Source organism: Furipterus horrens, unplaced genomic scaffold (assembly GCF_987537825.1).
Source record: "Furipterus horrens unplaced genomic scaffold, mFurHor1.1.pri manual_scaffold_20, whole genome shotgun sequence".
NCBI classification, from domain to species: Eukaryota; Metazoa; Chordata; class Mammalia; order Chiroptera; family Furipteridae; genus Furipterus; species Furipterus horrens.
Window position 1 is genome coordinate 2,846,907 of NW_028327190.1, and position 21,228 is coordinate 2,868,134.

General features: G+C 40.4%; 1 protein-coding gene across 1 annotated transcript in view; it reads right to left on the bottom strand.

The window, feature by feature from the left end:
- Window positions 1–530: 530 nt before the first annotated feature.
- The window catches only part of LOC149990257 (A-kinase anchor protein 4-like), a 49,722-nt gene continuing 29,024 nt past the window's right edge, over window positions 531–21,228 (bottom strand). Inside the window, exons 2-6 of the mRNA XM_090265511.1 lie at window positions 8,717–8,812; window positions 7,363–7,413; window positions 6,735–6,836; window positions 1,441–3,576; window positions 531–802 (exon numbers count right to left, since the gene is read on the bottom strand). Coding sequence (XP_090121637.1) covers window positions 647–802; window positions 1,441–3,576; window positions 6,735–6,836; window positions 7,363–7,413; window positions 8,717–8,812 — 2,541 coding nt within the window. The 3' untranslated portion in view covers window positions 531–646. The remainder of the gene's footprint in view (window positions 803–1,440; window positions 3,577–6,734; window positions 6,837–7,362; window positions 7,414–8,716; window positions 8,813–21,228) is intronic.

Here is a 21,228-nt window from a genome sequence, read left to right on the forward strand (position 1 = left end):
CAAACCATATTACTTAGAGATTTGGACATGAGTTATATCTTTATGTCTTGGGTGCTCAGAAAATTGCCTAAGGTCAGATATAGACCCAAGCCCAACACTGTATCACTAATCCTTGGATTTAGACCCACTCCCCTCTTTTGCCTCAGATATATCTGATTAAGAAACACGACTTTTTTTTTCTAGCCCTGGCTGCTGTGGCTCAGTGGATTGAGCATCGGCCTGCGAGCCATGTGTCGCTGGTTCAATTCCCAGTCAGGGCACATGCCTGGGTTGCAGGTCAAGGTCCCAGTTGGGAGCTCGTGAGAGGCAACCACACATTGATGTTTCCCTCTCTTTCTCCCTCCGCTCCCCTCACTCTGGAAATAAATAAATAAATAAAATCTAAATAATAATAAAAAAGTTAACAATAGAACGTATATTTTAAAAAAAGAACACAACGACTTTTTTTTTTAAATTTTTAAATTCATGTTGTTGCCTAGCTTATTTAACACCTTGTACTTGCATAGTCCAACTGCTCAGACGTATTGGGAAAGACAGTCGTGTAGTGTGTTGTTCAACTTGCCTAATGAAGGGGCGCCCAGATGGCATGGAATGCTGCTGTGGGGATGGGGTGACTAGCTACAGAGTTGTTGAAGGGACTGTTAGTTTACAAGTTAGTGAGCAGCCAGTCCAGAAGTTGTTTTCTAGCCATGTTGTCCATGGCTTCATCCAGTTGTCGTTCCTTGGCAAACCTCATTACTTCTCGAAGGAGATCTCCAACACTGTACCCCTTCTCTGCTGCCTTAGCTGAAACTTCTGGAAGCTGTGGAGGGAGCAGAGATAGCTTGAGTCATGTGATACTTTTGAAGAAAGGTCTCAGGTGGATAAAGTGAACTACCCCCCGCACCCACCTTTCCGCCCATGACTAAGATTAGAGTAAAAGCTTTCGCTGATCCAGGACTGCCTTCCCTCTCCTTTTTCCTTGACCCTCCTCTAATGTCATAGATCAAAATGAAAAACATAACTTCATTTTGAGCATCAAAAAACAAAACCTGGAATCAGTTGTCTTTACTAAATACTTCTCTCCAAGGCCTGGGTCTTTTGGTTAGTCTGTGCTGATTGCTAGGTCAAGGTTAGGGGTGGCCATCTCCCCCACCTTCCTAAAACATATTTTACCAAGTAGTTTGTTTAAAGGGTCACTGAATTTAAAAAAAAAAAAAAAAAAAAGCTAATCTTTCTCGCCTCCTCTTGGCTGAAATGTGCAGACCCCAAGGTGCTACAGCCTCAATTAATGGTTCATTGCTTTTGTGTCTTTTTATGAGGATAAAGTAATTCATAAAGCACATAGTAAAGAGCATACTTGAGAAAAATTTGGACTGCTCATGAGCCCTAAGTACAGTTTTGCCTCCCTTCCCCTGCCCAGTCTAACCATCTTTCTTCTTGTGCTTTGCCATTGCTTACCTTCTCCAGTTGTCCATCATCATCTCTCACGAAACAGAGCACAGGCACCTTAAATTGGGAGGCTGCAATCCACTGCAGGACAGCCTGGAGCTGTTTCTGCAAGCTACTTGTTGAGCACCAATTATTGATGATGACTTCCGGCCCAGAAAACTCTCGATAGTTCTGTGACATTGCACTACTGTGACTGCATCTGGGGCCACCAACTTGGAAACTTGGGTTGTGTACCAAGGCTGCTTGTTCTTCCAATTCGGCCAGGGCTTCCCTGTTGTTGTGATACCTAGCCATGATAAGGCACAGCTTCCTCACAGGTTCTACCAGTTGATTGATGAATTGCCAGTTCATTTGCATCATCCCGCTGGCAAAACCAAGGTCTAAATTCTCCTGGAATTGTTTTTCCCCTCTCTTGGACATTGAAGTTGCTTTGTTTGGCCTGGGCTCAGAAGGCTTGCTCTCCCCTTCAGATTGCTCTTCACTGTTGAAGGAGGTCTCACTGAGCAGTTTCTGAATCAGTGATAGAATGATGTTTGACATATCGGACTTTTGGCACTCCGCCTGTTGTTGAGTCTCCTTTACAGAGGTAGATGGCCCAGGAGCTCCACAAGATTCTAGATGTTTCACTGAAAGTGCCTTGGCACTTTGGTCACTTGCGTTCTTTTCAAATTGGGCACTCTGAGTCCTATGGCCTATGGTGGAACCAGGATAGTCATCTTCAAGTGCATCTTTGGCCTCGGCCTGCTGGGTCAGGTGGTACTGAATCAGCATAGGGGCAGAGACAATCAAGTCCTTCGCCAGTGACTCTGTGGAAGGGCTGATCTTCTCTCTTTTTTCTTCCTTACTCACGCATGCTTTGCCAGCCATCTCGCCTTGGTTTCGTTGTTTTTGGTTCCACATGGACAGGCTCTCCTTGAGGATGTGTTCAGCAACTCTTTCAGCGCTAATCAATGACTTGCACTCCTCTGGTTTTATTTTGCATTTGTCCTTCCCCTTCAATTCAGTTTTCATGGTGGAGAATTCAAGACTTTGGTTTTGACTTTGGTTCTCGTATTTGAGACTGTGGGAGCCGGCCTTCAAGGATGCGTACAACAGAGGCTGTGATTTAGACTCCTTCTCTCCAAGCAGAACAGTAGCCAGGCGCTTCAGCATGGCCTCCATTATATGTGTAGCATTTTGTTTTCCGTGGTTGAACAGACTCTTCTTGACAGCTGAGATAAAGTCGCAGTCAGTCATCAGGGCCGCAGTGATATTATGCAGGTTCTTCAAGCAGGAATCAATCAAATCAGAGACAACTTCCTGGGTGTGTTTTAACAACACCCTCTTCAGGACCACACAAGCGGGAATTGGCTTCCCAGGAGCATGCACTTTCAAGGTCTTCAAAATGGAGACCATCAGGTCAGATGCCACCTGATTTGCATAAACCGTGAGTCCTTTACTGATAGAGTGTGAAAAATCTTTGCTCTCTTGTTGGCACATCTCTTTGTCTACCCCCTTGTTCTTGTTGGATAATTCACTATACATAAACTTTTTCCTGCCACCTTCCCTGCCCTCTTCTCCAGTGCCCCGCCTTTCCACATAGGATATTTCCTCAGCATCATGGGCCATGTCAGAAACGATCTTGCTCACAGCGCTGCGGGGAGTGTTTTTCCCTTTGTTCCCAGAGGGTGGATAGATTGAATGACGAAAGCATTTGCTTCCATTTTCCAACTTCTTGATTTCATTACAAGGCATCTCCATTACCAGATTAGATAGCCGGATGATGGTGAAGGAAAGGTCATCCATGGGACATTCTCCCTCAGGAGAGATTACTGCCCTGTTAGTGCTAGAAGATTTTGCTGGAGAGGTGGAAGGACTCTGATTTTTGTTGGTATTCTTGGCTGCAGTCATGTCTACATGTGGGCTTTGAGGTCTATTGGCCATGTAATCGATATTCAGTTTATCATCATAGATGCTGTAGCAGTTTGCAGAGGGTAATTTGTGATGTTCATCTTCATCTCCTATTTTATGTTTGCAGCTAGAGGCTGAGGGACTTAGTGCATGTTCGAAACCCAAGGCATACTTCTGGATATCATTTAGAAGCCAATTTACAACAGTTATAGGATCAGAGGGAGCTTGTGTGAAAAGGCATATAGATCCGTCCATCTAAAAAAAAAAAAAAAAAAAAAGAACACCTAAGAGTTTGGGGAGGCTACTTTCCCCCCTTATTTTATTTAGAAGACATATCTTTCTAAACTGCATACATTAGGGGTTTAGCCTTTAGGATTTGCATGGAAACATAATACATAATTATATCCCTTTGAGCACAAGTGGTAGCGTGTCAATTTCACATGAGCACGTGTGCTTATCTCAACATGTGTCAAAAATGTATCAATGTGTCTGTCATGTGTGTGTGTGTGTGAATAACAGTATAGCAATTCATAAGTGGGGACATCTCAGTAGATGTGAGAATGTTCAGTCTGTGTTGTTAGCGTGTGTGTCCGTGTGCACATGTCAGTGCACATGTATGCCTGCCTGTGTGTAAGCCTGTGTAACAATGTGTTGACATCAATACCGATTTTATATGTTTCCTGTACGGGCCAACGTGTGCATGATAGCGTGTACATTTTGTACACTGTGTGAATGTAAAAATGAATGTGTATGTCAGTGTGTCTGAATATGTAAATGACAAGTGTCGATTTGAGTGATCTGCATGTTTGTTTATAATACAAATCTAATAGAATGTATCATGGAGCTATACCTATATGTGTATTAATCCTGTCTGCAGCGCGGCCTCCTGAGACTCAACGGTTTGGCTGAACTAAGTGGCTGGATTGGTGAAGAATGGGGTGGTTTGTGGGCTTCACTTTAAAACTGGTTTCTCTGTTCTATCCTAATGGCTTGGACCGAAAGGGCCCAGAGGTCTAAGAGAGGGGAAAGCTAAACTGTTTCCCTCAGCCCAAACTAAGTAGAATGGGCAAAAGGGTTTTGGACAGGTGAGATGCGCCTGGCACACCTTCCTCCAAAGAAGCCCGTTTCTTTTCCCTAATGTGGAACATTGAAAAATTAATCCCTGCCTTTTGCCATCTAGTGGTTATGGATTGAAGATGTCTTTAAACCCTTTTGCCAAATCTGTTGCCCCCAGAATACAACAAGGATGCCAGCCTGTTAAACCAAGCACGCCGTTGTCTGGGGACAGCCAACTGACCTGGAGTCTGCACGATCCTTCCCCATGTGGGAAGGCAACCCTCCCCTCCACACCCCCACTCTTATTAGGGATGTCTGGACCCAAGGGTAGGTAGGACGAACGACAACCATGTCCAGCTTGAAGCAGCTAGAGGAGCTTGAGACCTTCGCCCATTGTCCTTTATAAGATTATAAAGGGTCTTAATGTCTGAGAGGGAGGGATTGTTATTTCCTATTGTTAAAATAACTAATTAATCATTTATTTATTTAAAAAAAAGAATAAAAAAAGAATAAATTCACATGTTAACATATATAGTAATTAATAGATAATAGATAATACATCAATAAATGTTTATGTTCAATGTGGATAGGTGCTAATATAATGACTGTGTATGTCAATAAATTGGGTATCAGTTTATGTTATATTTATATGCTATGTGAATGATTGAGAATGTGTGTCAGTGTTGCACACACCCTGGGTATTTGAGTACTTGTGTGAATACGTGAGTGGGGATGTCATTGTATTTGTGTCAAGGTATGTATCAGTGCATTCAAATGTTGTTAGTGTCACTTTGCTTAAGTTTGTATGTGTGCGTATCAACATGAGGTATATTTACAGAGTGGGGCGAAAAGTAGGTTTGCAGTTGTATGTATGGAAAATAATAAGTAATAATTCAAGAATAAACCGTTTCACATACTCATAACTGTAAACCTACTTTTGCCCCACCCTGTGTAAGAGTGCATGCCTATCACCTGAACTTGTACAGTCACTGTGTTTTGATCGAGGCTCATGTGTGTATGTTTATGTGTAGTGTGCATGTTTATGCATAGTGTGCATGGATGCATATATAGATGTTGATATGCCACATGTGGGTATGTCAATGCAGCTGACTCTATACCTTTGTGTAGGTGAGTCATTGTTTATGAATATACACACACATTTGTTGTTTCAATGCTTGTGTGTGTTCACCAGTGTCATATGTACACACGTAGCCAGGGATGTGTGTGTCACTGCTCGTATAAATTATTTTGTATATATTGCTGTGTGTCAGGGTAAATTATGTGCATATGCTCATGTCTAGATATGTGTATATGTATTATACATGTCTTCCACTCCTTGCTAAGTACCATCGTCCTCTTTACCCGTTCCATTGCTTCATCTCCTTTCTTTCCACTGAATCCCTAGAACTTTGAGGTCATGATAAGTTCAACATTTTGCAAATTGGTTTAGGTTACAATCAAGGACACCTGCATTATGTGTAGGAAATACGTGCTGCACTTTTAAGAATAAACATTAGGTATAATTTATCCCTTTCTGAAGACTTCAAAATGGAGTCCTCCTTCCAACAAAACCCAAAACTCTTTGAAGAATATTTTTAAACTTTTTTTCTTCCTTAGGAGCCACTCTCACCTCTCCAAATGTGTCTGAGGTCAGAAATGTTGTTCCTGGTTATAAGATAAGCATAGAGATGCAGAACAAAAAAAAAATTGACTCCTTTGAGATAAAACCAAATATCCTATTTCAATATCAACTACTCCAAGTTTGTAGGACTGTGAAGGTGACTTGTCATGGGCCAGGAGCCCAACAGATATAATTTAGGTAGTTACAGAAAAACAAAAGGAGTTGCATGTGACAGTGGTATCCAAATCGAATTGCTTCTAACTTTACGCTACCTAACAGTCTGTAATCTCTTAGGCAACAGGTTTGGGGAACAAGCCACTACAGTTCTTGGTCATTGTGGATTCTCTCTGTTCCATATATGCTTGTTCTTTTTCTTTTTTTGGACACTGGGCAATGTGGAGCACACAAGCCCAGTAGAAGACAACAGAAAGCACTGAAAAAGATCATGCTTTCATTCCACATCTTTGTTAGGATAAGGGTAGCAAGATTCTGTTTGGAGTAGGGACCTGCAATCAGGGAAGAGCATTCTGAACCTCTGTGATTAGTGCCATTGTTAGATACCTGGACATTAAACTTACCTGACTTTGAACTTAGGCCTGTGAACTCTGGAATATCATAGTAGTCAAATGTAGGGGCTTGTTTGGAAATATTTCTCTTACCTTTTGTGAACCAGAGTCTTCGGAGTCAGCACTGGACTCTGGGAATTAGAAAGGGTGGACTCGGAAGCTAAGCATACCTTAGACTGGTTTTGCTTCTCGGTAGCCTTGATTATAATAACTTCTTTCTCTTTCAGATGGTGTTGCGTTAGGTCACCTCCGGAACAGGAACCACCAGCATCCTATGGGATGAAGTGGTGAGATTCTTATGAATAACTGCTTTTTGAGACTTCTCCAAGCTGCCCTCTCCAAAACATGAATGTCATATCTCTTATCTTTTCCTTTCAATGGAGAAGGATAAGTAGGCTTGTGATGCTAGCTAATGTTTGAAGAATGAGATATTGTTCTCCTCACAAATTACTACCCCTCCAGAGGCATTCACAAATCCATAAATCTTAGGAATCATATTTCATGAATCGTCAAACTTTTGGACAGTTTTCTCACTGTTCTGACATGCTACCTTCCATGCTGTAATTCTTTCAGGCCTACCAGCAAATTAAGTTCCTTCTAGAATGAGATTTGGCATCAAGAGTGACAGTATATTCTCAACCGGGGGTTTGGGGTTTTCAAAAATGATGGCTGCCCACCTGAATCTCCTCCATCCTTCCACCCTCTGGCACAGACTTTCCCTTTTATTATGCTGCCACTGATAACTCTTTCAGCAGTTTCTCACTCATTCCAACTCTGAGGGGAGCAGAGAATACTCACCTTGGAACCTTTATCTTCCACTTTCAGGGTGGACACATCGACAAAGCATATCTGCACCAAATTAGGACAGCGTATTGAGGAAAATTCTAGAGAAAAGACTGCGGTTTCTCTTTGAGACGATAAAGCACCTACCGCATAGGGGTTCTTGTGAGGATTGATTGAGAGTGAATACAAAGCTTTCAGCAGAGTACCTGTACATAGTAAGTACTCAATAAATGCTATTAGGCAGAGAGAATCTTATCATTATTGTATTTCCTAGATAAGAATACCTACCTGTCAGAGATGCCCAAATTACAATACCTACATTTACTGAAAAAAGTAAGAAGAAAGGTGCCTTGCCCAACTGACGCAAACTCAAAGCTGAAACTTACATTAGAACTCAATTCAGGAAACTAAAGAGCAACACAAACAAATGAACTAAATAGGCAAAGACTAGAATAGTAGTCAGTAGGGGGGAGGGGGGAGGGGGAGAAGGGGGATAAGTAAGGGAAGGGTCTAGTCGAGGAACGTATATGAATGACTCATGGACATGGACAACGGGGAGGGATATAACTGTGGGAGAAGGGATGGGCTGGGAGGGAGGAGCAATGGGGGGAAATGGGACAACTGTAATTGAATAACCAAAAAATAAAATTATAAATAAATAAATAAATAAATAAATAAATAAACATTAAAAAAAAAAGAAACCAATTCCCTGACTTTCAGTTAGAGCACTTTCAACTACCATAGTGTTCCCCAAAAGTGGTGTTTTTACTACTGATGTTATAGAAAACTTTAAGTGATACATGGATAAACATTTCTGTGTTTAATATATGTACTTTTTTGTTGTTTAGTAGGAAAAATACATACTAAAACATAAAACCTGTGACATTATGGATAATATTGCTTAGGTTGATGGTAATTTTTAAACGTCAGTCAATTAAAAAAGCATTAAATACATAACAGTACGAATGGCATTTGAACGTGATAAAAAATGTGAAGTATTACACATTTTGCCCTCCTGTGGGAGTCCCACTTGAGTGCAACTTACTTGTAGCTAGCTGATATTATTATGATTCCATTAGGCTGCTAAAACTAGGCAACCACCACTCCTCCCTCCCCTGAGGCTCCCCCCACCCCCCTCCCCAGCTACTCTTCATTCTCTCCCTCCCTTCACGTGTCCCTCTGTGATGTATAAGCATACTGCGCCCCGCCCCCACCCCAACCCCCACCCCCCAGCCCACAAACTTTACTGAACTTGATATCTTAGAGAAACGACACTATTACCCTCCATTAGTCTATTCTGGGTTCCAGGATATCTGTATCCATAAAGCAATCCTTTCCACCCCTTAGTGGGAGTAATTTAGTATCTTACCACTTTCCGTTCCTGTTCTTGCTGTCCTTTTGGGCTATGGAGCTTGACCTTGCACACACCCCTGGCGCTGTGTAACCACTCAATATTATCAGGCCTCTGGAAAGACAAAAGAAAAGGAATCTGAAAGGCTTATATATGGTTTTTAGAAACTGGCTCAGTTTGGATAAGAAGGCCCTGGAACTCAGCTATGTAGTTCATATTGGGTTAGGCTAGAAACTGGTGGGGTGAGTAGTGGGAAAGGGATTCTCTGAAATTATCAGGATCATTTTAGCATACTTCGTTGGGAAGCAAATTTAAAAGGAAGTATAGAGAACGTGGAGATTAACTTTAGAGACTTATTTCTACTAAACTCCACTAAATCTCACCTGCCTCTACTTCCTTTGCCATTCTTAAGCACCTTCATGGAATCAAGCATACCTCATCCCCCTTAATTGAATTTTAGTTAACCCCAGTTCAACCAGAGCCTTTCTCATGATATAAGGAGTGAAATGGGATAAACAGCTGTAACACTTACCACATAGAGCCATTGGAAAAGACTAAGGCCAACACTAGTAGAGTGAAAAAATAACCTTTTTAATTAAAACAACATATGAGATCCCACAATAGAACAAGATTCTGAACACTGAGAAAACTCGGTCTAACAGCTATAAAAACCAGGCCCCGATCCCATAGAACCATACTTAATTTTATTTTTGAAAGAATAATCATCTCTGCCAACTTCTCTTACCACTCCCCACCACCTCCCACCCCAGCCTGGAATTAAAAGTAAAAAGAAAGTGGAAAAAGCCCTAAATAATGTTTGTTATGTAAGACCTTAGACCCATGTACAGGAAGACACAGTTATGGGTTCAGTAGAATTGTTTTGGTACCTCGTACTTGGATTTGACTTTGTTTTTTAACTAACAAGAGAAACTTTTTGCCAAATGGTAGAGGGCTATTGAATTCCTCTCCTCCAACTTCCTTCAAAATTTAGACCCCTTTAACCTCTAGCTCCCTTCTCCTCTTCCCCTCTTTTTCCCCCTCCCTTCCTCCCTTTACCTTCTTCCATTTTTCTCTCCCTCTCTCCCTCCTATACTCAGCTATCCTTTCACCGGATAGTATTACATGCCTACCCTTTATGACCCCCCCAACCCTCCAAGATCTTTGAGGTTCTCCCAAACATTTAGGAAAAGGCTTCCCATACCCTCAAAAGAGGGGGTTTCTTTTTTCCCAGAACTAGAGATCACTAGCCTAGAAACAAAGAGAGGGAGGCAAAGAGGTCTCTCGTGTCCAGATTCTAAAGAACTGTAAAAAAAACAAAACAAAAAACAACAACAACAAAATATATAAACTCATTACCTTGATAATGAAGTTCTTTTGGCTGAAAATGTGCCACCAAGAAAGGAGATGTGTCCCTTTAGATGGATCTGGGCAGTGTCAAGTTCTCGGGTACCCGCAGCTGGCTGCTGCCCTTGTCAGCAGTTGGACAAGACTGAAGGGCCAAAGCCTTTCCTGCTGCTTATGACCCTGGGACATGACACCAGAGTTTGTTGGGTCACAATGCCTGAAACCATAGCAACTGCAGCAAAAGTGTAGCAGGCTGGCAAACTCAACATCTCTTCATATGAAAACCACCTCAAGCTGCCTTCTGTATGACAACCTTCTGTTCTCTCTAGAAGGGTACACATAATCCTTTCATGTTTTGTCCAGTTCACAACACCTTGAAACCTCCTTTCTCTTTCTTCTTCTTGCTGGACTTCCAGAACAATCTAATCATACTCGTTACCAGTAGAGTCTATTTTTCACAGAGCAGTGTTGATTTTCACATCTTAGCTTAATTTTCTTTGGTTTCCCCCCTGAAGGTTCAGAGTTAGAGACAGAGTTAATCAAAGTCCTTTCTGGGTATCCTGAATGAAGGTATGAAAATAGAAAGTTGGAGACTTCCTTAGCAGCTTCTGTGGTTTTATCTCGCCATTAAGACACTTTTAGTCAAAAAGAAGTTCAGAAGACTTGTGCAATATTGGAGTAGGTTATTTCATAAGAACTTGAAATAATTCTTTTCTCGTGCATTTGGATGCTATGATAATCCTTCCAGTCTGACATAAGATGTTCGTTCTTTCCTCAACTCCCCATACTCTCCTAAAGCCTTGACCACCAGCTAGTACTAGGACTTCTACTTCATGACATTGCTGTTTCTTTCTATAGCTGACAATAACAGCACAAAGTTGGGTGTCCTTAGGATCCTGGGTGCCTAACTGGTCCAACAAGCTCTAACCTTCATCATGAAACATTATTAGCCCAGAATAAAAGCCAATAGTCTTGGGACAGGGTCAGCCTTTCAGAGGCTCCTCAAGCCCCTCTTTATTATTCTCCACTATCGCCAGTGCTGGGTTTCTTGGTACGGTATTCTTTAGAAGGTCATCCATTACACTTTGGGGTGCCTTTAGCTTATCCCCAGTGTGGAACCACTCGCCCACAACCAAATGACTTGCAGGGCGCTCAAGTGTTATTTTGTTCTCTCCTTTTATTTTTTCCACATGTCTCCACTTTAACCTCCTACATGAGAAGAACTGCATCTGAAGTTTTAAAAGATCGGTTGAGATGACTCTCCTAAACGCTAGGGTTTCATAGTCTTGGTCTGACTTCATTTGTTACTTTCCCTGTTACCTCTAGGATTTCATGTCTTAAACTTGTTGTCCAGTTCTGATCTTTTTAGTTCATGGCATCGAAGAGAAACAGAGCTGGACATCTGTTAAAGGTGGCAAGGTAGATTTTATTCAGGCTACTGCAGTAGAGGAGAGACTTTAGATAACTAGAGCTCAACTCCAGTGCAACAAAAGGCAGGAGCCCTTTAAATGCTGGGGTGTGCTAAAGGAAAAGTATTGAGGGACATTTTGGGGGCCAACGGAGTTTGATCACCATGATCAGGGCCTCTGCGTTTGCTAACTGGCACTTATCAAAGTTGAACTCCTATCCTTCCATAGAGATTGGGAAACAGAGGCTCTGTCTTTCTTGATGATTACATTTCGAAGGGATGGCTCCCAGGTCCTGGAAACAGATATTTCTGGGTTGTAGAAGATATGTCTCAGAGGGACAGAGAAAGGATTTACAATTACAAGTTCTGTAAATGCTCTATGAAAAGGGAGGGGAGGCAGGGGCCCATGGTCAGGTTTTGGCTGAAACAGACAGGGAATTCTTTTGGCAATGTTGAGCTTTCTCAGGCCGGTATATTAAGGAGGCTGGGATCATCATTCTAAGGACATGCCTTGAGCTCATAAAAACCGAAAGTTGGAGTTTTTATAAGCCAAAGGTGAGGCCTAATTGAGAAGAAGGTTCAGATAAGCCTGACTATATCAAACCATTATGTTATATACCTTAAATACACACAGCTTTTATTAAAAATTAATTTTGGTCAAGAAGGGAGCTTTCGTCAATAGCGATGGGCTAAAATCCACAGTATAGAACTTGTTTTTCCTTTACCACTCTTTTGTCACGGGGAACTTCTGATATTTAAGTTGGAGCTCCTGTGTCTGGCTCATGTCTATGGAATAAGAAGCAAAGAAAGGAAATGTTTATTTATTCTCCAAGCACAAGAATGTATATCCCTAAGGTTAAAAAAACAAAACAAACAAACAAACGGACAAACAAACAAACAAAAAACCCTCTGTGTCTCCAAGCCCAGAAGGGAAAATCTGTGATCTGGGCCTGGAAAAATGTCTTATCAAATCCTCCAAACGACAAAGAGAGAACTCTTATTGATGATTAGAGCCCTGTCCCATGGTACCCCAACCTTGTCATCCTGGAGGCTAACAAGAGCAGTTTTTGGATGATAAACCAGTAATGAAAATGCAAGGAGGCTCAGTCATATGGTACTGCCTCTTCTTTCTCTTAAGCTGCTGAGGCTCTCAGAGTGTCCCGTACTGACAGATGGGGAAGAAAGGATGTTCAGAGTCAAAAAAAAAAAAAAAAAAAAAAGGAACATGCTACATTAGTGTGTGGATATGTGTAAAGTAGTATGCACTTAGGTTATCCTCTAAGAGACAAACATAAATATGTTAAACCCAGAAGCTTTGGTCACCTTTTTTTCCCCCTAAGACCATCATTCATTTTCTAGCCTTGTTTATTCTATCCAAATATCTTCTCCTCCATACAAACTTGTGAATAGCCATACAAATCACACTTTAACTATGCTTTCAGTTTGTATTTGATTTGAAAGAGCTATTAATAAAAATGGAACCTGTGTTTGTAATGTAATTATTATGAATAATGGCAACATGAAGTTGAACTGAACCGAACTATCAGCCTTCATGAAACTGGTCTGCCTGTCAGTGCCACCAAGTATCTTTCAGCCTCAGATTTAGCCTCCCTAATTTAGTTTATGCAATGCTACTGTGACCATTAGGTTTAATCAACTTTTCCTATTCTTGGATCACCTACACTGAAACCTTGAAGACAGGTTCTCTCTTTCTCTTCGTATCCGTGGTGATACGGGCTACAGAGTTGGGCTCAAGAAACAAATAACGGTTTTGAAAGTTCAGGCAGGAAACATAATTCAGAAAGCATGGAGTCATGGAATCTGAAATAATAACAAAGATTTTGGTTAGCTATTTGAGTGGGCAGCGTTCTTCATAAAGCAAAAACTCACACTTCAGGCATGCCTCAGAATCACCTGGAGAGCGTATTGAAACAGATAGTTGGGCCCCCTCCCAGCGTTTCTAACTCTGCAGGTCTGAACATTTGCCCGGTGCTGTGTTTTGCATGCATTTTCTCATTTATTTCTCACGCAGCTGTATGATATGGGTACTATTTTAATCCAGGTTTTATTAACGGCAAAATGGAGCCCAGAGAGGCCATTTGATTGGTGGTTCAGCCACTTCCGGTATGAGCCACTTCCAGTACGAGCCGCTTCCATTATCTTGGGGACGGGGGTTTACGTGTGTGTGCTCAGAGATTAGCACGCGTTTACTCTCTTCTAGGGTCCGAAGATGCAGAAGAGGAATCCCCATAGCAAAAAAAGCAAGGGTAAAAGGTACCTAGTCTGAATTTTTGGCCCTCTCTGGTGGTTTCAAGCCTGATTGAAAAGTGTTGATCGGTTATCTCGCCCTGCCGGTGAGCATGCTAGGGTCCGCGCACCACCTGTTGGCCGTTAGTGTGAGGCGGTTGGTCTGAAACCGTCGGTCGTGAGGCCGCTGGTCTGACGTGGTAATTCCGAGGCGGTTAGTCCCTTATCCCTCTGCCCCTCATCTGTTTGTTTTGTTATGTTCTGTTTTGTTTCGTCTTTTTTCCGTTACTGACTGGTGGGGAGCGGCTCTCCCGTGTGTAGCTTTAGCTTTCAATCCATGTATGGCTTGTTAATGGTGCTTTAAAAAAATGTTTATGTCAGAGCTGGAGAAGTGGCTGAGGAAACTAGGCTGTTAGTCGGGATTCTTTTTCGTTTTTTATCAGACCAACAAACTTTTCTGACAGAAAAGTATTTAAATGTAATATTAGTTGCTGACAGTTTTTCTCCTTCCCTCCAGAGAGTGTCTTTATTTGTCAATAAATGTTTCAAACAAAGGCCTCGGAGGAAAGAAAGGGGATCTGGAAGCATAAACCTCTTCAGGTTCCCTCATAGTGCTTATAGGCATCGATCCGCCCACACACCCTTCAGGATCGCCCCTGGTTTTAGGGACATTTAAATAGGATGAAGACTGCCCTAGTCTTCAGCTTTGTCAGGTAGTTGCCCCGCAGGGATGTCAGACTTAACCTTTCTGTGCCTGTTGCTCTCAAAGCTAGATGGTAATGAGTTCGTGTGGCCACTAGGAGTTCGCAGCTGCTTGGGAAACGTGTTTCCACACGGTACAAGATCACTCCATACAAAAACCCATTTTGCCAAGGCATTCCTCAAATTAAAAGGGAACTCGGCGAATCCCCCCTCTAGAATAACTTGCATCCGAAAACCTGCCGTTTTATGTATGTTACATTTATAACCTAATATTTCATAATTATTTATAATAGAGATGACACACTTATAACATTAATGTACTATTTCCTTAGTAGTCCCATCAAAAAGATGTGTTAGGTTCAAGGAAGAACTTCGCCTAACTCTCTGTATAGACTCTTAAGAGTTGCTCATGTACTTAGACACTCAGTAATCATTCTTGGTGATGTTGGGCTGAATATGACAACAGTGACTGTACTGGCAATAATGGTGTGCCGAACAACATGTCCTCTGAAATCCTTAGCAGTTGTATTTTAGCCTTGCTTTGGCACGTATCATGTTCTTTCGTGTGTTGGTAGTTATTTCATTATGAGCGTTACCTTTCCAAATACAGAATGAGTGTGTTTTACTCATTGTCATTTCTCCTGCCAGGGGTACTATTAGGTTCATATATATTAGTAAGTGCTTAAGGCTACTTATATAATTCAAAATCAGTGTGTGCATCGAAAACTGATATGTTTGTTATATGTCTGTTATATCGCAATTTTTTTTTAAAAGAAAGAAAATTACTGATAACGGTTGTTCAAGAATTGCTGTGCCCAGAACCTTATAGAACTGCTTGGCCGTGACAAAGAACATTGGACTATTTTGGTACAAATTGCCTGGCTTATTGAACCAACTTCCTCACTGGTTCCATGGAGTCTTTCCTGTCACTCTTCAACAGACTTTTTAAAGAACCAATATATTTTATTACCCACTGTAATTGTATAACAGCTTCATTGACACCTAATTCAAATACCATCCATATAAAGTGTACAATTCAGTGACTTTCAGTGTACTCACAGAGTTGTGCAGTCATCACCAAAATAGATTCTAGAACATCTTCATCACCAAAAAAAGAAACCTCATGCCCTTTAGCTATCGTAACTCCCCCAACTCTATACCTCTCCAGCTGTTGGCGGCCAGTAATCTGCTTTGTGGATGTATAGATTGACTTATTCTGGACATTTAATATAAATGGAACCATATAATAGGTAGTCTGTTGTGACTGCTTTCACTTAGTATAGCTTTTTGCAATGAAGAGTTGTGACAACTTGTGTGGAAATGCTGTTTATGAGGACAGCTCATTAGAGACAGTGCCAAGGGCTTTCATTAGGGGCTGGTCCTCCAGGCACCCTCTGCCTAGCACATACCAAAATCCCAGAGTCCCAGGGGGAAAGCTGTTGTTCACCATAAATCATATTGTTTGCACAAACAGTTAAGGTACAATAAGCTACTCTCATCAGTTGGGATAGTGGGAGCCCTTCCCTCCGACCAAATCCAAGTTCCTAGATCCCAGCCAAGGGCCAACCTTGCAAGCAGGATTTTCAAAAACGATAGCATTGTCAGGCCCACTATGTTAACTCTTCTCTGCACAGATTTTGATACAGATTGTATTGATTCTGTAGATCAATTTGAGGGCTGCCATCTTAACAATATTAAGTATCCTACTTGATGAACATGGGATGTCTTTACATTTGTTTAGGTCTTTAATTTCTCTCGATATTTTGTGCGTCTCGGTGTACAAGTCTTGTAGTTCTTTGATTACATTTATTTTCTAAATCTTTTATTATTTTTGATGTCATCGTAAGTAGAATTGTCTTAATTTTATTTTCACATTGTTTCTTGCAAATGAATACAATTGAAATAGAAATACAATTCAATAGAAATACAACTGAGTTTTGTATGATCTTATGTCCTGTACCCTTGAGCTGGTTTATTAGCTCTCATAGCTTTCTTTTTGTGCTCATGGATTCCTTGGCCTATTAACGTGGATTGATTTTTTTGAACCAGCCTCGCATCCCTAGAATAAACCTCAGTAGGTCATGGCATATAATATACTTCTTATATTTGGATACGTTCTGTTTGCAACAGCTTGCTAAAGATTTTGAGTCTATTTTCATGAGGGATATCGGTCTGTAGTTTTCTTTTCTCATACTGTCTTTGTATGGTTTGGTATCATGGTAAAAGTGTTCTCATATAAGTAGTTGTAAGGTATTTCCTCCTCTTCTGTGTCTTAGAGAGATGGTATAGAATTGATGTTAGTTATTCTTTAAACATTTAGTTTCACTCTCCAGTGAAATATTTTGGGCCGAAAGACATTTTTTAATTACAAATGTAATCCCTTTAAAACAATGGAACTATTCAAATTATGTATTAAATACTGAGTATATCCTGGTCGTTTGTGATTTCCAAGGGATTTTTCCATTTCAATTAAGTTGTCAAGTTTATATCTATCATAGGGTCTGTAATGATATCCTTTGTTTCATTTCTGTTATTGTTAATTTGTATTTAATTGTCAGTCTTGCTAGAGGTTTGTCAATTTTATTGATCTTTGCAAAGAACCAGCGTTCTGTTTCATTAATTTTCTCTGTTGATTTTTCTATTTTCTATTCCATCAATTTTTGCTTTTATCTTGAATATTCCCTACTTTATCTTTGCTTTGGATTTATTTTGCTCTTCTTTTTCTAGTTTTGATGTGGAGCTTAGATTGACTTTTAGACGTTTCCTCTTTCCTAATATAGACAGTGGGCTATAAACTTCTCTTGCAGCACTGCTCTGTGTCCTACAAACTTTGATGTATTGTATTTTCATACTCATTCAGTTCAATGCGTTTTTATTTGCCTTAATATTTCCCCTTTGATCAATGAGGTGCATTGTTTAGTTTCAAAGTACTTGGGGATATTCCTGTTACTTTTGTTATCGATTCCTTTGTGGTCAGAGGTAACACTCAATGATAATTTCGCTTGTTTTATGTTTGCTGGTTTGTTTTATTTATTTATTTTTCCTTTTATTTATTTATTTATTTATTTTTTTTTGGTTTTTCAATTACAGTTGTCCCATTGTCCCCCATTGCTCCCCCCACCCAGCCCATCCCTTCTCCCACAATCATATCCCTCCCCATTGTCCATGTCCATGAGTCGTTTATACATGTTCCTTGACTAGTCCCTTCCCTTACTTATCCCCCTTCTCTCCCTCCCCCCTCCCCACTACTGACTGCTATTCTAGTCTTTGTCCTATTCAGTTCGTTTGTTTGTGTTGCTCTTTAGTTTCCTGTATTAGGGGATATCATACAGTATTTTGCTATCTTTGCCTGGCTTATTTCACTAAGCATAATTCTCTCTAGTTCTATCCATGTTGTCGCAAATGGCAGGAGTTCCTTCTTTCTTTCTGCTACATAGTATTCCATTGTGTAAATGTACCACAGTGTTTTGATCCACTCATCTACAGATGGGCACTTAGGCTGTTTCCAGCACTTAGCTATTGTAAACAGGGCTGCTATGAACATAGGGGTGCATAGGTTTTTTTGAATTAGGGTTTTAGGATTTTTCGGGTATAATCCTAGCAGTGGAATCGCTGTTTCAAAAGGCAGTTCCATTTTTAGTTTTCTGAGGTAATTCCATACTGTTTTCCATAGTGGCTGCATCAGTCTGCATTCCCGCCAACAGTGCAGTAGGTTTCCGTTTCTCCACATCCTGGCCAGTATTTGTTGTTTGTTGATTTGTTGATGATGACCATTCTGACAGGTGTAAAGTGGTGTCTCATTGTGGTTTTTATTTGCATCTCCCTGATGGCCAATGATGTTGAGCATTTTTTCATGTGCCTATGGACCTTCTGTATGTCCTCTTCGGAGAAGTGTTTGTTCAGGTCCTTCGCCCGTTATTTAATTGGGTTGTTTATTTTCTTGATGTTGAGTCATATAAGCTCCTTATATATTTTGGAGATCAGTCCCCTGTCTGCGATATCATTGGCAGATATGTTTTCCCATATGGTTGGTTTCCTTTTCATCGTGCTGATGTTTTCTTTTGCTGAGCAGAAACTCTTTAGTTTGATGTAGTCGCATTTGTTTATTTTTTCCTTTATTTCTCTTGCCTTAGGAGATGTATCCGTGAAGATATTGTTACGTGGGATATCTGAAATTTTCCTGCCTACGTTTTCCTCTAGGACTTTTGTGGTGTCACGTCTTACATTTAAGTCTTTAATCCATCTTGAGTTTATTCTCGTGTGTGGTGTAAGTTGGTGGTCTAGTTTCATTTTTTTGCACGTCCCTGTCCAGTTTTCCCAGCACCATTAGTTAGAGAGGCTCTTCTCACTCCATTTTATGTCCCTTCCTCCTTTATCAAAGATTAGTTGACCATAGAGGCCTGGGTTGTTTTCTGGACTCTCTATTGTGTTCCACTGATCTATGTGTCTGTTCTTATGCCAGTACCAGACTGTTTTGATCACAGTGGCTTTGTAGTATTGTTTGATGTCTGGTATCGTGATTCCTCCTGCTGTGTTCTTCTGTCTCAAGATTGCTTTTGCTATTCGGGGTCTTTTTGGTTCCATATGAATTTTTGGAGTATTTGTTCTAGGTCAGTGAAATATGTCAATGGCATTTTAATAGGGATTGCATTGAAACTGTAAATTGCTTTGGGTAGTAGGGCCACTTTGATGATGTTGATTCTTCCCATCCAAGAACATGGTATTTGCTTCCATTTTTTTTTTTGTATCTTCCTTCATTGTGGCGTGATTTTCAGTGTACGGGTCTTTTTATCTCTTTGGTTAAGTTTATTCCTAGGTATTTTGTTTTTCTTGCTGCTATAGTAAATGATATTTTCTCTTTTGCCTCTGTCTCCGATAGTTTATTGTTGGTGTACAGAAATGCCTTAGATTTCTGTATATTTATTTTGTACCCTGCTATTTTGCCAAATTCACTTATTATATCGTGTAGTCTTTTAGTGGGGTTTATAGGGTTTTCTAGGTATGCTATCATGTCGTCTGCAAATAGTGATAGTTTTACGTCTTCTTTCCCAATTTGGATGCCTTCTATTTCTTTGTCTTGTCTGATTGCCGTGGCTAGGACTTCCAACACTATGTTGAATAGGAGTGGAGAGAGTGGACAGCCTTGTCGAGTTCCTGATTTCAGGGGAACGCTTTCAGTTTTTGTCCATTGAGTATGATGTTGGCTTCGGGCTTCTCCTATATAGCCTTAATTATGTTAACGTATGCTCCCTCTATTCCCATTTTGCTGAGTGTTTTCATCATCAATGGGTGTTGTACTTTATCAAATGCTTTCTCTGCATCTATAGATAGGATCATGTGATTTTTGTCTTTCATTTTGTTTAGGTGATGTGTTATATTTATTGCTTTGAGAATATTAAACCATCCTTGCATCCCCGGGATGAATCCCACTTGATCATGGTGTATGATCTTTTTGATGTATTGCTGGATCCTGTTTGCCAAAATCGTATTGAGGATTTTAGCATCTATGTTCATCAGTGATATTGGCCTGTAGTTCTTTTTCTTCGTTGTGTCTTGACCTGGTTTAGAATTAGGGTAGAAAGAGTTTGGGATTTTTTCCCTCTTCTTGGATTTTTTGGAATAGTTTGGTTAGGGTAGGAGTTAGTTCTTCCCTCAATGTTTTGTAAAATTTGCCTGTGAAGCCATCCGGTCCAGGGCTTTTGTGTGCAGGGAGCTTTTGGATCGCTGTTTCGATTTCCTCCTTTGTTATTGGTCTGTCGAGACTTTCTACTTCTTCTTGGTTCAGTTTTGGAAGGTTATACGTTTCTAGAAATTTGTTCATTTCTTCTAGGTTGTCGAATTTCTTGCCATACAGTTGTCTGTAGTAATTTCTTACAATTGTTTGTATTTCTGAGGTATCAGTCGTGATTTCTCCTCTTTCCTTTCTGATTTCGTTTATTTGTGTCTTCTCTCTTTTTTTCTTGATGAACCTGGCTAGAGGCTTGTCGATTTTGTTTATTTTTTCAAAGAACCAGCTCTTGGTTTTGTTGATTTTTTGGAGTGTTTGTTTAGTCTCTATGTCACTTAGTTCTGCTCTGATCTTGAGGATTTCCTTTCTTCTTCTTGCCCTAGGCTTTGTTTGTTGCTGTTGTTCTAGTTCTTGTAGCTTTAGGATTAGTTATTTATTTTTATTTTTATTTGAGCTTCTTCTGTTCTTTTCAGATATGCCTGTATTGCTATGAACTTCCCTCTTAGGACTGCTTTTGCCGTGTCCCATAGGTTTTGGGCTGTTGTGTGTTCATTGTCATTAGTTTCTAGAAATTTCTTGATTTCCTCTTTGATGTCATTGTTAACCCATTCGTTATTTAATAGCGTGTTATTCATTCTCCATGAGTTTGGGTGTCTTTGATTCTTTTCTCTGAGGTTGATGTTTCGTTTCAAGGCATTGTGGTCTGAAATGATGCTTGATATCATTTCAATTTTCTTGAATTTGTTGAGGCTTGTTTTGTGTCCTATCATATGGTCTATCTTTGAAAACGTCCCATGTGCCTTTGAAAAGAATGTACATTTTGCTTCTTTGGGGTGAAAAGTTCTATATATATATATATATCAGTTAAGTCCGTGTGGTTTAGTGTGTTGTTCAATGCCTGTATATCCTTGGTGTTTCTTTGCTTGGATGATCTGTTTGTTGTTGATAATGGAGTGTTGAAGTCCCCTACTATGAGTGTGTTGTTGTTAATATCCTTCTTGTGGTCTTCTAGTATTTGCTTTATGTATTCGGGTGCTCCTATGTCGGGTGCATATATGTTTATCAGTGTTATATCTTCTTGATGGACTGTTCCTTTAAGTA